Here is a 17,048-nt window from a genome sequence, read left to right as displayed (position 1 = left end):
TGCGGTAAAAGGTAATTTTAAAAGTACTTTATTTTGTTTGCCTTAGGTCTTCTGCCAGATGACTTTATATTCTGCCAGCTGTCACTTATTTAATGAGAAATAACGAGTAATACCATATATTGTTTGAGAGGCAATAGAAGTTGGTCATTAGAAAATTTGATTTGCTTACACGTATTTTTGCCCAACTTGATCAGTCTCTAGGAAATTAGGGGACAGCGAGTCCTAATTCCTAGCCATCACTTTTGAATCTATCTTTGCCTTTGTAATTGGAAGAGAAGGCAGGCAATGTCTTTTGGCCTTATTTATGTACTTGAGAAGTAAAGACTCTGTACCTTGGTCAGAAGGTTCTGTGACAGTATAATTAAAAGTTATTTGTAAAATAGAAAAATATTAGCACTGCTAAGAAGTGAATAGTTGAACAGGAACTCTTGAACTTAATATAGCTTGAGGTGTAGGCAGCAACTAATGAAGCCTAAAGACATTACATGGCTTGCCCTTGGTTACACAGCAAGCAACTGTCTAAGGAAAAGTACTAAGGAGTATTAAATTCCCTGATACAGCTATTGGGAACATTTCAACTGAGAAAACTTGAAGAACCAGACAAGAGTCAAACTGGATCGCCCAGTGACAACATGGTCATTTAGATATTTCTATTTTGTAACTCAATTTTTTTGCAGTTAATTGCCAGAATAACAATGCTGTCACGTTTGTTTTTTTTTTTTAAACTAATTTTCCTTCTATTTTATATTGTTATTTCCCTTTCCCCAAAGGCTTTTGATTCTTTTCACCATAATTTCCTCCCTCCCTTTTCCAAAAAGCTCTCTTTCTATAGCGCCAGTGCTGCTGCAGACAGGTGAGCACAGCAGGATTTCCAGTAGGGGTACAGAGGATTCAGATCTTGTATGGTTTCTGTGTCAATGGATGCAAAGTACAGACATGCAAGTGAGGTCTGAGATGTTGATGATCTCAGTTGGCCCTGTACATTTAGTGTGAGGTAATGGCCTGATACCCACTTCAATCCCAATGCTTTATTCCTACTATGCAGGCTACTAAAGTCTTCAGAGCTTGCTGAGGTCAAAACCCATATCTCTGGCTTTATTTGCATGTCTGTTCCTGTATAAAGGAAACAGAAAGGATATGACAGAACAATGACTCTCCTTGTTCTGAGTTACCCATCACATTTTTTGCTGGAGGTCAGGCCCAAAATCCAGAAAGAATGTATCTCTTGATTCCTTTTCATCGAGGGTAAAAATTATACAAGAATTTCCTATGCAGCTGACTCAAAAATCTTGTCTAAACTTGATCTGGGTCTTAAAATTGTCTCTTTGGCCCCTTCCTAATTTAATATGCATTTGAACAGCAGTTGCTTCTTGCTAGAGCCTTTCACCTCCAGGTCACCCTTTCAAATCCAATTCAGCCCTGTCGTGACCAAATGTTACCACCATCTGACGGCTTCTCTGCGTCCTGTGTGAATTGCTGGCTTCCATCCCATAGCTGGTGGACAGGTGCCTGAATTGCAAAAACTGCCAGAGCTGACACTAACTGGAAGTCTCTGCAGAGGGGTCAAAGAGTGAATCAGCCTGGCAGATGAATTAACACTTAACTTGTACTCACGGTGATGCTTTATACCTTCAAAATGCTTTACAAACGTCAGCTAATCCTCAGGAGGTGTTGTTATCTGCAATGGCAGGTGAGAGGAACAAGTAGATAGAGGAAGAGCCAGGATCAGAATATGCAGGTTGCGGACTGCCCAGTCCAGGTCTAAAAGCACACATTTAGCTCCTTTCAGCCCTACTGATGGGCATACCACATTAGGTTTCAAGTTCACTGAAGGAGGCCCTATGTTATTCTGCAATAAAAACATCTTTTTCTTTGTAAGACAGGTATGATGGTAGCAGTCTTGTTGGACATGTCATCATTTTGCTGCATGAATCCATGGAGCCAACAGAAGTCTCTATCCTCTTTGACTCATGTCAGATTGTGCCTATTATTAAGAAGTATCATTCAGATAGAGAAATTGGCGTGTAATCAGATGGGTAAATAATGACTTCTAAATTACAGCTGATTTGGACTAGTCCACTCTGTAAAACAACAGCTCTCAGAACATTATTGAAACAATCTGAAAAGAAATGAATGAAACATCATGAAGAACTGCTAGTAGATTACACAAACATTGATGCACATTTTGCAAGCTGTTTTTCAGGAACACTTAAGACATTCTCAGATTGTGCAAAGGTCTATATCTATAAGAATAAGGAGAAATTGACTTCTGTGCTTGATGTCAGTAAGAATAAGAGTGTATCTAAACTGACATATTCCCATTCACTAGAAGCAAGAAGAGGAGATACTTTTTAAATGTAGAAGTTTAGAAGTTTTTTAAAAATAGTAAGCCACTTTTCTACTATTAATTGCTTATGTAAATAATTGCTGCCATTGCCATAGTGTTGCACAGTGGTGATGAATGGAAGGGGAAATGTGAGGTTGCTTCTGTGGTTACAAAGGGGTAGTGGCATGTCTCTGAAATAGTACCTCTAATAACGCATGGCTTACATGTATCATCTGCAGAACTGGAGAAGACACTGTGGGCATCGCTTGCCCCAGAAGTTATAGAATCAACTTTTTTTTTTTTTTTTTTTTTTGAGGCTTTATACTAGCCTTATCAGGTTTACGGAGAAATGTGTAAGAAGGTAGAAGTAAGAAAAGTGATTTCAGCACAATTAACTTCATCCAAATCTGGATATTTCAGGGGAAGTTTGAAAATACGAATCATATCCAGACCACCCAAAATTTGCCTGATGTTCTCTTGTGTAGTCACTGATAGATGGGTGTTGTGCATCCCTAGAGTGAATCAGGGCACTGGGCAGAGTGCCCTGTAGCTGAGAAGGCAAGGACTGATGGCTTCTAGCTGAATGTCGGCTGCTGAACATGTGATGCTGAATAATCAGTTTTCCTTGGTTTGTCTTATTAGCTTGTTGTACTTAAGTTTTCTGGTATCACATGTAGGAGCTGCCAAAATATTATCATGGGGTTTATATGGTACATATCTGAAGACGTATGTGTGAGATCTTTGCACATTTTTCTTTTGAGAGACTCTAAACCTGAGGAAACTTCAAAGAGTAGGTGTTCTCAGAACTTCTGAATCCTTTCTGACCAAAAAAGGACAAACTCCTTATGTGGTGCCAACTGCTATATGTCTATTTGCTTCAAACAGTGACTGAGCAGTAAGGCTGGACAGTGTGCCTGGAGGCTGTTATGTCCTCTACCACTAACGACAAGCTATGGTTTTAATGTCTTGCATAAAACACTGCAAGGAGTGTATCCCATCCCCTGTATGATATATTGGACTAAAGAAGGCTTTGGGACTGTGTCTAAACCAATTGCTATGTCCAAAAATTAATAATATCCATATTGGAGTGACAGCTGGTGGACAGAGCTGGCTTTTTCCTGCATCACTTACCTCTCTAGTGGCCCATGTTCTGGGCTCAATGCATATTTATCTTTTTATTACAGCCTTTATTGATTTTTTTTTTATTTCTATTTCCTTAAGAATCATAATTGTACTGTTCAAAAATCCAATTTTGGTCATATTGGCACTGGCTATTAACATCACTCTTTCCTTTTGCTCCTTACTGACCTAAAGGCATCTGACTAATGAAATTAATACTCAGACAAGTGAGAACACTTTCTTAAAACACTTCACATGGTATCACACACCAGTTTACAGTTTCAGTACTGTTTCACATCGTAACAGTGAATGTGAGTTTTCATTCTCTATCCATGGTTTCTTTCGTTTTCCCCTCCCTAATTTGTATGTGCATTTCTCAAGCTGTCAGAAGTTTTATTCTGACCCAAGAGAACAGTGAAAAGAATGTGTCATAAAGGCAGGGATTCAAATAAACTTTGGAGCAGAAATTTGTTTGCTTATTCATTTACTCTCTTTTTATGTAGTAAGCATCAAGAAGAGGCAAAGACCATTTTTTTTCAAAGCAGAGGATGTTAACTGTTGTTTTCTTGGAAGTGGGGTTCAATCGTTGTCAATCTAGTGAGTGTTTTGACACACAGAGGAAAGAAATAGCAGAGCTGCATTTGTTTTCTCAACTCTGTATGCTCGGGTCATCCAGGTAATGATAGGTTTACTTAAAAAAGAGAGCATGAGAGAGAAGCTCTCTGCTGCTGCTTGTAAGCACAAAGAAAAGACACTTGGGGGAATTAAATTGATAGATGACTCTTATAAGGCGTCTGAATCATTTTGCATTCCACCTCTAAAGCAGAAAATGATGAGTTTAATATAATGTTGTAGGATGTAACTTGTAGTCTCTGAGAAGGCAGTAATGGCAGCCGGAAATGTTTGAGCTTCGTTATTCATTATTTTCTGCTTAAAAGCTGAAGCAAATGTAACTATCGGAGTTTGAGCCACATCAAACTTTATTTCCATTCTCACTTGTAGATGCTACTGCATTAGAAGCCATAGCCAGGATTGGGTTCTGCTGAGTGGATACTGTCAAATGTCCATGGGTTTCAACAGTGGATTAGATTGGATTATGTTCTAAGTGTGTTCATGTCTGCACATTTGAACAGACATGTACGTTTACTGACTTCATTTTCCCTTTAAAATTCACCACATCTCATTTTTGTTCTGCAGATTATCCTATTTCTTCTGCAGAACATGTCTGCAAGCGTAGTTACTTCGAGTTAATATCCTAGTGGTAAGCTGTTGTCAACCACATGGAGGCCAGAATATCTCTATGCCTTTGAATAAGAGAATTTTTCCCTTTAGGAACCCGTGATATATTAACAGTGGACCAAGTCATTCTGTTCCATAATGGAGAATGCTCAAGATGGATAAATGTTTGATCACCTGTCTAAGTGATGAGTTCTATGTTGAATGTCATGGTTTCCAAATGAGCAATCTGGAAATTCAATCTTTAGGTCAAGGTGCTGCCTGTGCAGGAACAGGTACGGTTGCGACTGGACTTCATGATCTTGAAGGTCTTTTCCAACCTGAGCAATTCTATGATTCTGTGGCAGTGTTTGCTCACAAATAACAACCACCATAAAATGTTTTTGCTAATCAAGAAAGATCTTAAAAAAAACCTCAGTACTGCCAAGAGACTACCTAAAATACCCCTGAACACCTTTACCAGTAACTTCTTAGTAAGAATCCTAAGAGACTTTGGAAAATTGTCTATTGATACTGTGTAAGGTTGGTTGACTTGGTCAAATCAAAGCTAAGCTGGGGTTCCACTTACACATACTCTACAGGTGTGGGTTTTTTGCCAGATAATCGCAGAATCACAAAATTAATAGCCACATGGAAAGTTGTATGACTGATCGGTGCTTCTGTGCGTTTGTTTGTTTCTTTTGGAAGTTCTTTTGAGAACTATGGATGAAGAAGTATCATATGATACCTTAGCACAGATTATAACACCTAAGCCAGCGCTTTTAAGTGTGCTGTTTAAGACAGAAATGATACTAGTCTATGGTATATCTTGCTGTGCTTCTCAATTATTTTGTGTTACTAACTACGTCCCTATGAAGAACTCTTTCTAGTTGTTCTAGAATAAACATGTCTTAGGTCACTGACTTCTTTGTGAAGGACGTTCATGCTTTATAAATACCCACTGCAACTAGATTATCTGCTCCCTTCAACACTAAGTCACTGTTTGAGGTCTACAACACAATCAGTTTTATGGTGATTGAGAGGTGTACATTTGATCTCAACAAATGCTGTTTCTGATGGGGATATTATCTCATGGAAAAAAAAAAAAAAAAACAACATTACTCAGTCTTAATTTTTAATTTGTGCATGTTTGGAGAGGAAGAAAATCATATGTGGTGTTTCATCCTGTCGATGCTAATCTTTCTCTTTAGTGCTATATCTCCAAATTGCAGATGCATGCTTTATTGCCCTGTTGGTCCTCTACAGCACAGCAAAATGTTTTGGCACTAGCAGACAATTTATTGTTTTAGAGTCAAATACAATTAAATGTTCTTTTCCTATGAAGCATGGTCAGATATCGATATTGCCTTAGCTAACATCTTAACATTGGAGAGGCTTAATAAGATGCAGTATTACTCTCTCTAGGCTGTTTAATTAAACTAAACATTCAGTGTGTATTGTACATTGGTTTTCTGCCAAGGGAACGTAAATCTGTATCATATTAGTATCACATACCAAATGATGTTCTCCCCTCATTAGAGACTCTCTAGAAGAGCTGACACTGCTGTCACATGAGCTGCTTTTGTAATACATTCAAGTGATATGTAGCTCAGTACTCTCCAGTAGCCTGAGCAACTTTTGTGTGCAGACCAGATGTGTCTGGAGAGCTGCACATTGCATTTTACTGGCAAGGGTTGCTACAAGCAGAGGCGTTCACAGCACTTTATTATGATATTTTTTTCCTGTTGGATGCTACAAAGCAGAGTAAAACAAATTTCCATGTGTAAAGTGGGATTAGAAATTTGTGGTATTTGTCTTTATAAACAGAAATAAACTACATGGGAAATCTTGAAGGAATTCTTACTTACACAGTTTTGAACTGCCAGAAAGGATAGATTTGTGTACTGTAACACAGAGCCATGCAGTAATGCCTTAACAATCTTGCTCTGGAACTGGAAGGTACATATTTTTATCAATGGCACTGACCCTGTGGCAATGCAAAGAAGAATGTCTTAGCTTTATTTTGCATGTTATCCTGTGCTGCATAAATGTTTCAGCCTGCTCAGGACAGATAGAGAAATGTCTGTCAAGGTTCTGTAAGAAGGTGTGATGGCTGGATGCAATAATAGAGTGTCTTTATCATGGCTACCCGGCATTGGCAACATGGGTATATCTGTGGATGGCAGTAGTAGATTTCCAGAAGGCATAACCTACATACCACAGTTATGATTTATCTCGTGGTTTGTTGGTGTTTTATTTTTTATCTGCTTTTTTCCCCCTTAATAGAAGATTAACCTGGAGTTCTACATTGACATCCATGCGCACTCTACCATGATGAATGGCTTCATGTATGGGAACATCTTTGAAAACGAGGAAAGATTTCAGCGACAGGCTGTTTTCCCCAGGCTGCTCTGTCAGAATGCTGAAGATTTCTCTTACGTAAGTTATCTTAATTCATTTTTGTGTGTGTCCAGTTTATTTTTGATGATAAATTTCTAATTTAATTGAATTGTACTAATTTTAATATGAATATAGGACTATTTTAAATTTTAGTTGTGATTTGCCATTATCCTTCCTCTTATTTTCTCCCAAAGAGGTACGATGTGATCTCATGTATTGTTAGAAGCAGGTTCTTCGTCTTCCACGTTATAACCTTTGGTTCTGATTTATTAGTACATTTAATCTTTATCAGAAGATTTTTTTGATGCAATGCATCAGGTTTAGTATTTCACTGTTTATATTACATTACATTCACAGACTTTTGGCTTGTGTGCTTTAAATAATGATATAATATCAAGTAGAGGTTAGAAAAATAAACTTCATGATAACGGTTGGATAATTTTCTGTTGCAAGTTGTGACAAGGGTTATATATGCTCTTAAAATTATTTGATCCTAATATGGAAAAACATTTTTCAAGAAAACCTGCAATCGCTCAATATGTGTCTTGTAACTTAGAAGAAAGTTTGTGTGTAGTTATCCCTGGGAGTTGGAAATAGATGGCAAGCTCCTATAAATGCAGTTGTAGAGGATATATATATCTTAGGAGTGAGCTTCAAATAGAGAGACAAGATCTTTATCCAGCACTTGTTGCAGTTGCTCTGGAGAAGCTGGTGGATTTAGGGCAACTTTCAGTGATCAGGAGGTAGGGCACTGAGTGACATTTGGCACATATGGTAGGAACAAATTCATTTTAAAATCACTTTGGATTCCTGCACCAAGCAAAAAGGAGTGGAAGAACCTACTTTTTAGGTCCTGGTTTTACATCTGTTATGCTTCTACCCACTTTTGCTACCCACTATATATTTTCTCAGTCTCTGTTATCCCCTTCTTGCTAATACTTCATCCTCCTGATACAGAGAGAGAAGCATGAGTCTTCTCCAGCTGGGCATAGTGCCTGCCTCCTCTGCAGAGTCATCTCAAGTAGCCTATGGCAGTGGTGGTGGAGAAACATTCCAAGTGTTTAGCTCTAGAGAAACAAAATCTAACATCATACGAAAAAGTAGTTGAATCTGCACAGCAACATTTGCTATAATTGGGAAAAAGACCATTTTCTTCATGGTGGGATTTCTCTCAGTTACTGTGGGAGATTGCATTCCTCTTAGTGGAAGTCTCAGTTGACAATGGGAAAATCTTTGAGAAGATGATGTAGGAAATGGAAACCAATAGGTAAAGATACAGAGCAGTCTCTACCCTTTGACTCTCAATCTCCTTTTTGTAGAAACCAGCTATCAGACATGCATCTTGATGTCTAGAGCACCACATTTTGACTTTGGTGTTATACTCGGACTGCTGAGCTTCCAACCCACATTCTAATGATCTCTGAAGCCCAGAAGCCTTTCCCCTGCCATCCAGCCAAGTCATTCTTACCAGGACAGCTGAGGGTATAGAGATGTTGGAAAAGGAGACAGCCATGAAGTGTCCCATGTCTGGGAAGCAAGAGGAGTGAATATTACTGCTCTGAGTGGGAAAGTTTCTGTTCCCTTCTTTTCAGCTACAGTCATGTAGGTTAGTGACTAGTTAGAAATATCAGGGGTGAATATTGCTGCTGGAAAGAGAGGAAAAGAATCCAGAGCTTCCTATGTTTTCTAAAAGAAGGGAAAGAAAAGTGTTGAAGATTAAAAATAGTGTATGTAAATATGCCCTATTGACTGCTCAAAGGGAAGGGGGGAAGTGCATCGTTAACATTACCAGGCGGGTGTTTGAAAGTGTGGGAATGGACCACTGTTGTTACTAATTAATTTTCCAAAGCTTCAGGAGGTCTCATTTACATTGTGTGCTGCTGCGGCCATTTGTTGGGATTATAATACTTCAACAGCAGCACTTCAAGTGAAAACTGGCGGCTGCATGAAGTGTTGTCCATAATTGACTAGCTCCATGTCTTCACACAGCACAGAGACAATGTTCCATTATGTTATCCATTGACAGTATCATTGAAAAGATTACTCTCCTTAAAGCATCTGTCAACCTTGATTGATTTACAAGGGACAAAGAATTGAAAAGGTTTGAAGTGCGGGTACAATTTTTGCCACCATTTAGCATACATAATGGTTCTCCTTTGATGTCAAAAGCTCATCTTCTATTAATAATGCAGAGGGCTTTTGAATGCAGGCTACTTGTATGGAGTTCCACACTAATAACCTACTTGCTGTGAAATGGGATTCACTTTGGAGAAGCAGTCATTTGTCTGGGTTTTACATGTTCAGAATGAATCCCAACTCAAAGGGATTTCTTTCAGTGCTCTGCATGATTGCAGCTGAGCCTGGCCCGGTTTAGGGGAAGCAGGCAAATCCTAGCCTGCTCCTCCAGCTGAGAATCTGGCAGAAATCACGCAGCCAGATGCAGAGGAGCATGAACAACAAGCCTAGATGATGCGATCAAATGCCTTGTGCTGTTTTGTCTGGCAACCTTCTATTAATATACTTTAGGGTGCATTTCATGCCTGGACTGCTTTCTTCACCTGTCATTTCCAATAGGCCTTCTTATTTAAATGACAGCATGCAAGGGAGGTTGGTGATTAGAATAGGGGATACGTGCCTACGTGGTTAGGACCAAAGGCAAGTCAACCATCATCTCTGTACTCTTATCTGCTGAGCAGATCACTTAACCTCACAGTGTGCTGGAGGACTGACTGTGGTTTGAAGGTAAAAGTTGTGAAAGGAGACAGAAGTTCTTTATTTGTATGTGGCTTCAGATACTGGGGCCTGCCTTTGGTTTGGCTGTCAGCGTGTGAAGGGAAAAGAGGATGAAAGAAGAGCTAGGAAGGTTTGCTCTCAAATACATGAGAGAGACGCTTGGGCGTCTCAGGGAGAGGACAATTCTGGAAGTAAAACATTTTATGATTTCAAGGTTTAGGAAGGCTATTTTTAACACTGGGGAGTAAATATAATCTGTATGAAAACTCAAACAGTGGGAGCTGACAAGCTCTTCTGAAAGGCTGACTCACTGGGTTTTCAGGAGCAGCTGTTGACACCATGTCGGAGCGCATTACACATCAGCCATGGCAAAGAGTTGTTGCACTATTTGGAGGAGTGTTCTTCATTTGACCTTTCTTGTTCTGGAGAGTGGATTAGTATCCATCAAGATACAAGCACTTGAAGATTTCAAGAACCTGCTAGTCTTAGGGGTGGCTAATTCTGACCTTTTTGATAGTATGAGAGGAGACCATCTCTGCTCTGGTTCATTTAAAAGAAACAACCACAGCCTTTTATGGCTTTATCATTTTGTAAAGATTGCTTTGCTTTGCGGTGAGATGAAAAAGACTAGCCAGAAGTACTTGGCTTAATCTTGTGATTGTTTTTTGTTGGGGTTTTGTTGTTGTTTTTTGTTTCTTTATTTAATTTTGTTTTTTCCTTTTGACTCAAAACTGGTGCTACTTTGGGACACCTTTGAGTGCTTGTTTTCTTTTCTTGCTTTCAATCTTCCAGCAGAGCAGCTTCCTTTGAAATACTCTTTGTCATCTTCTTTTACATGCTAGCAAAGACCCTAGTGGTGACTTGGGATCCCACTACACTGGACAGTAGGTAAACCTACTGAGAAAGCCCACGTACTTCAAAAGCTTCCAGTTATGTCAGGAAAGAGAAAAATAGCAGGTTGAAAGGCACTTGCTGAGGGAAATCAGAGAATAAGACCCACATTTCCCAAGTGCCACTATCTTCGGCAGTTCACATAGCCTTCTGCATGGCTTAAGCCATGCTGTGCACTCAGTCGTAAAATGTCTGAGCGAGAACCCACCCAATTTCCTTTTGAAACCCTCCAGTGTCATAACCTAGTGACCTAAAACATATTTTTGAGGGTATCATTGACTCAGCAAGATGAAATATCTCAAACATGGAATGGTCTGGTCCATTACCTTTTTTGTTGTTGTTAAAACTGACTTCTTCGTTGTTGTTGTAATTTACTTGGGTTCTTTTAGCTTGGATGTCTAAATATGAACAATCAATCAAATGAGATTTGAATCTATCTATATTTTCTGTTGCTTTCCTTTAGGTCTCCTCCAGGTCTACTCATTTTTGCAGTGCCCCCTTACATATCCAAGCCTTTTTAGGTGAAGCATGTTCCTTCCAGCAAACATCTATCTATCACTGGCAGACCCGACTAGTTGTTGTCACTTACTCTGGCTAGACATTTCCTTCTTAGTCCAGTGAGCCATATTACTAATTTCAGTGCATTTGGGGTTGTCTCTGAAGGAAGTGCTGGCACAAGTGCCAGAGGGAGTAATAACAGCTGGTGGACAGTGAAGGAGCAAACTCAATAATCTGTTCTGAAATAAAGAAGAGCCAGTTTGTATTGCATGTGACTGAGCAGGGAATGGGAGAGCAGCAAGCAGGTTTCTCAGACCTGGAATTCATCCCAAAGTAAAATCCAAATGTCTCCACCCACTATTTTCTAAATACTTCTCTGTTGTGCCAGCCAAAAAGACCTTTGTCCAAGAAAGCATAAATAAGTTGCATTATTGCATTCAGGTAGTTTTGTTAACATCATGAAAGCTTAACAGATCTCCTCAGAATCTTGTTAAAACTGGAGGACAAGAAATGATCCTACCTCCTTTTTTTATTATCTTGTAGCAGGGCATTTCCAGGAAGATGAATATAGCTTTATTTACTTCATTGCCCCTCTGGGATGCATTTCTGCTCACTGCTTTGCTTCTTGGACAGTTTCTCCATACATTTATTATTTATTCTTGGAGGCTGGGTGAGGAGAGAGAGGAAGCATTTGTCTGGTGGCACAAGGAACAGGCTGTAAAGCCTGTTCTTTTCTGAGCATGATAGATTTTTGTCTCACAAGACATTCACAGCTAAATGAAACTGCTCCATTACTGCTGAACCAGTCCACTCCTCTTTTTTAATACAGAGAGATAAATTGACTTGTATTACAAAGAAAAGGAGAAGGAAGGGGGTAAAAGTGTTTGAGTAAACAGATCCTTCTTTCACCACCTTTTTGCTCTGTTGTTTGTGCATATAAGTTTGCAGTCCTTTTTCCATCCCCACACAGGTAGAAATTTTGACTAGGTGCAGAATAAATAACTTTTTTTCTAGAAATTTTATAGCATATTTACATTATTTTTGAGAGACTGTCATAATTTTTACCAAAGATGGTGGGAAGAGTTGGCAGCCTCCTAGAATGGTACCAATAAAATGAGCTCCTTCACATTCAGATGCAAGTCATCTCTCTTGCAGAGTGCTGCAAATTTAGGGCAAGAGGTAATGGCCCTAAGTTGTGCCAGGGGAGATTCAGATTGGATATTAGGAACAATTTCTTCTCAGAAAGAGCGCTGATGTACTGGCACAGGCTGCCCAGGGAGTTGGAGGGGTTACCGTCCCTGGAGGTGTTCAAGAACTGTGGGAATGTGACACTGAGAGACAGAATCAGTGGGGATGGGTTGGGGTTGGACTGGATGATCTTAGAAGCCTTTTTCAGCCCTAATGATTCTACAATTCTGTGAAATTTCACTGCACTAGGACAAAGTATGCAATGAAGGAGGGGTGGAAGGTGGGTCAAGAATTGAGAAACTGGCCCCTTTCCAGCATCTCTTTCTGTGTATTATCACTTTAAGTACATGACATATTAACAGACATAAAATAAAACCTGGTTCAGAAAGGAACTGTTTCTGGAGTAGTCAGAGAGTATGGGAGGACTGGATGTAGTGTATACAACATCTCCTCAGGAAGAGTTGTAATCTCCTGTTCTGGATAGAGGAGAGCAGAACGTCTCTGCCACAGAACAAACCACTTTTTTTTGCAGAGTATTCAAAGCAACTGCATGTGTGATGGTTGTATTTCCCTTTCTGCTTCTCATTGTCCTAAGTTTCTATCATTTGTATAAATGATTATGAAAGCACTCCCAGGAGACTGCATACATGCTCATAAAACTATTGTAAAGAGAAACATTGCACGCTACTGCTGAAGGCTATTTTACTGTATATTTTGTGGAAACGTCTCATTTTCTACTGACAAATAGGGAAAGTGAGAACTCCAGAGACACAAGTTATTTTCTAAATGGTGTGATTATTCTGTAGAGCTTGGACTAGAAAATGCCAGCTTTGGCATCTTTGGGGAAGGATGTTCTCTGGGAAGCAGAGGTTGCATTTATTTTTTTATTTTTTATTTTTAAAAAAGAAAGAGAGGAGGAGAGAGGAAAGCAGATTTTTTTTCCTCATCATTAGCAAGAAGCATGCGCAGATCCCTTACAAGTATCTATCCACTCTGCTCAGTAGGGGTGCACTTTGGTGCTGTACTGCTTGAGGAGGTGGGAGCTGTATGTACAACCCATTTCAGTGCATGTGGATGGGTTCTGGGGAATGTTAAAACAGGCCAAATGCCCATGCTGGTGCTGCCAGCGTAACTGGTCCAAGGTGCAGAGAGAGGCAGCAGAGCACTGTATGGAAGGGAGCACATTACCAGCTGGGAGAAGTCAAGTGCAGCTCTCACAGGTGAACAGCTAAAACCATGAAGCATGAAACCCAGTTGGTTTTCTATCTTAAAAGAAAAGCTAATTTGGTAGATTTAGTTTTGAGGCGTTAACTGAGAGCCTGTAAAGCTCTCTCCTTCTAGCTCCTCTGATAATGGCCATGCAAATGTGGGTTTTTGTCAGCAAGTTCAAGCAGGCATGACTGAAAGACACTTGGGAGGGTTGAAGGAAAGATGTTGGTATCCTTCACAAACATTGGAGGAATAATGGAGACCCTGAGGGAGCAGATGTGTGTGTGGTTACAAAGTACTTTTAAACTGTTACTTCTCTGAGGAGAACTGAGCTTTAAAACCTGAGAGTGTGGTGCTAGACAGGTTGAGTTCATGGTACTCCTGCAGTGTGATGCTGATGCTCCTTACAAGCAGTAAGAAGGAATTAAAATAAACCAGGGAATAGAGCTGGTCAAAATGTTTTAAGATTTGAGAATATTTGTTTTAAGATTTCAGTTTCAGGCTTTTCTCTTTCACGTTCTTAGGAATTCTGGGCAAACCATGTCGGATCTCCTCTGTATGCCTTCCCACAGACTTCTACAAATTGAATTCTCTTTTTTTCCAGTTCAGAAAATATTTTCTTATTAAACCCAAGGCTTTCTGATCACCTCAGTGCTCCCTACCAGGCACAGAAGTTATGAAACAAAAAGCTGTTATCTGTGGAACTGTCAGAAAGATGTGAGAAAACTCTTTCCACAAGAATATAAACCCAGTCCGTCTGTCCATAAACAATCTGGAGAACCTCCAAGTAGGAATGATCCCTTTTTTGAAACGATCCTGAACTTTTCAAAATCTCCTGTTCCCAGATTTCATCGGTCATGAATGATTTTGAAATGAAATGCATTTCTCTCCTGTGCATCAGAAATATGGCAAAGCTGCAAGGTGAGATGAGTCAAGGAGCAATTTTGAGCTGTGTTCCCATTTTTTTTCTTTTAATCCATCTACATTTCAGATGCTATCTGCAGCTTCTTTGTGAAATGAATTGAGAGATGGCTTCTGAATGCCATGATTTCCATGTCTCCAGACCCAGCTGGCATACAGTTGGTTGCCTATTACCAAAAAAAACCCACTAACATGTACACTGTCTTGTATAGTAAGAGAGTTAATGGAGCTGGTAAGAGGAGAGAGTTAAGTTGGCTTTAGAAGTGAGAAGTTCTCTCAGTGCTTCTGGAGAAGTAAGGAGATCACCTGCTGTAGGGAACCTGCTTTGGCAGGGGGGTTGGACTTGATGATCTCTGGAGGTCCCTTCCAACCCCTACAATTCTGTGATCAGTTTTGCTGGTAAGATAGCTTGGTGAGCTAATAACTGTGAGAGTGACAGGTTCGAAGCACTGAGTTCTGGCTGTCCCATGGCAATAATTAGCTCTATCCCTATGGGAAAAGTGAGCTGCCAGTTGCACCCCTCTTATAGCACCCTGTGGACAGGCTAACAGAAGAGTCAGAATTGGTAACTGCACTATTTACAGTCTTCTGTAGAAAAGATTTCAAAGTCAGTGCATTTCTGTGCTCCCTTTCTAACTTCCACAGACTTCAATAAAGCATTCTAGAAAATGGGAGTGAGTGAGTTATAGCTGGTAGCGTAAAACTCTTCATTGAGATAGATTTGACATCATCTGGGCTCCAGTCCATTTCCCAACGGCACGTCTATTCTTCCTTGATGGCAACTATGTCATTCCTTTTCTCTAGAGCACTAACTACTAACTTTTTTTATCTCCTTTTTTTTTTTTTTGCTACACTGGGGCGGTGAGTAGAGGGCTTATAGAGGTCAGATCTGCTTTAGAAATAAAGTTTGCTTTTCAGCTAAGAGAGCAGCATCAATAGAGATTTGTGGTGAGATTGTAACCTAGTCCTGCTTACACTTGGCCACTGCTTGTGCAATGAAGCAATTTGTGTACGTAATCCCAGTTTATCCCAGTAGGTAAAGTGCTTACTGCTCAACTACAAAATGTACTAAAGGTGTGGAGGGTTTTTTTTGTTTTGTTTTAAGGAAGAGATAGCTTCAGTTGAGAAATAAAGCTCGTTTCCCAAATGGAAATGGCATAAGGTGACCCAGCATATTTTTAATTATGTGTTGTAATATGAAACAATTCTTTAATTATGAATCCTCTAAGTTTTTATGTCTGTGCTCTTCTCCAGGGAAGATTTCTAACAAGATATTCTGTGAGCACACAATTGAACATGCTCCTTCCTTTTCTGTAAGTTACTAGACCTACATCAGCTATCTATACTGGCATATGGGAGGATCTATCTCCTTATTCTGAGTTTGCAGATACTCTCTTTGAAAAGACAAGTGATCTTTGGGAAAACATTTGTGAGCACGCTAGAACTTAAGTTTTTGAAACCCTATGCACTTTGCTCCTTCTGTCCATGGACACATAAAGAATCAATAGTTTTTCAGTAGATGTGAACAGCTGGTAAAATGTATCTGTTGGATTACAGGAACCCCCTAGACCTTGTTAAATCAGAAACTTATCTTTCTCAATCTATTAGAGATTGTGAACAGATTTCTGTCTGGTTGATGATTTCTCTCCTAATTCATTTTCTAAGTCATCTTGTACTTTGTATTTTCCTTTCTTGCTGGGTTAGAGAAACGTCTCAAGATTGATCGTAAGTGATGCACAGTCTATAGCCTGGTTCCCATGGTAGGAGCCTGGTAAGGTCTGTCTGTGCTAATGCCTCGATCCTTTTTCTCTCTAATGTGTTGAGCAACTTGAGAAGAAAACAAAGATTCATTCCCCAATAGCTCTATATAAGAGAGCAACAGTTTTTGTACCATGTCCCTTTCTCCTGTCATCCATGAAAGGTAGAACTGATGCTGCCATCCATCTCCAGCTTGACACTGAGCCTGAATGGTATTTCAGCCCTCTTTGGCATCTGTTTTTCCACAGATCAGTGGGCCCACATTTACTGGATGTGCATCCTATTTTCCCTCTTGTGCAACCCTAGGCTTTCTGATGCTATAGCAGGACAAATGCCCTGTGAAGCCACATAGTCACTGAGCAGAACCACTCAGTGTACACCGGGAAGTCAAAGGACAGACTTGGGTACATTCAGTCTCAGATACAGACTTTTGTTGTTTTTCTTCTTTGTCTTTTGGAGCCCCTCTTGTACTTTGATATGGACATGCAGAAATAGTAAACTGCTTGCCTTTGCAATGTGAATATGGACTGCTCAGGGCATTGATTCTACAGATGCTAGCAGGACAGCAGAGCAGCACTGAGAAACCAAGGATATCCATCAGCCGTATTGCAGCTGCCTAAGCTGTTGAATTCACTGAGGGTCACTGTGGTCGAGTGTCCTTACCAGCCAAGAGACAAGACTGCCCAGGAGATAGGGATTCTAGCACACTGAAGTCTGACCAAAGGCTAAGAATGTTTTGTTTTGTTTTGTTTCGTTTTGTTTTTTCCATGGGGACTCCTCCAGTAAAGAA

The 17,048-nt window shown here is 39.8% G+C and overlaps 1 protein-coding gene across 1 annotated transcript in view; it reads left to right on the top strand.

The window, feature by feature from the left end:
- The window catches only part of AGBL4 (AGBL carboxypeptidase 4), an 849,283-nt gene that overhangs the window by 754,332 nt on the left and 77,903 nt on the right, over positions 1-17,048 (top strand). The window contains exon 10 of the mRNA XM_042873634.1: positions 6,947-7,099. Within this exon, the coding sequence (XP_042729568.1) occupies positions 6,947-7,099 (153 nt within the window). The remainder of the gene's footprint in view (positions 1-6,946; positions 7,100-17,048) is intronic.

This window comes from Lagopus leucura, unplaced genomic scaffold (genome assembly GCF_019238085.1).
Source record: "Lagopus leucura isolate 7727_CA_CO unplaced genomic scaffold, USGS_WTPT01 Super-Scaffold_100009, whole genome shotgun sequence".
Taxonomy (NCBI): Eukaryota; Metazoa; Chordata; class Aves; order Galliformes; family Phasianidae; genus Lagopus; species Lagopus leucura.
This window is presented reverse-complemented; position numbering and strand designations above follow the sequence as displayed.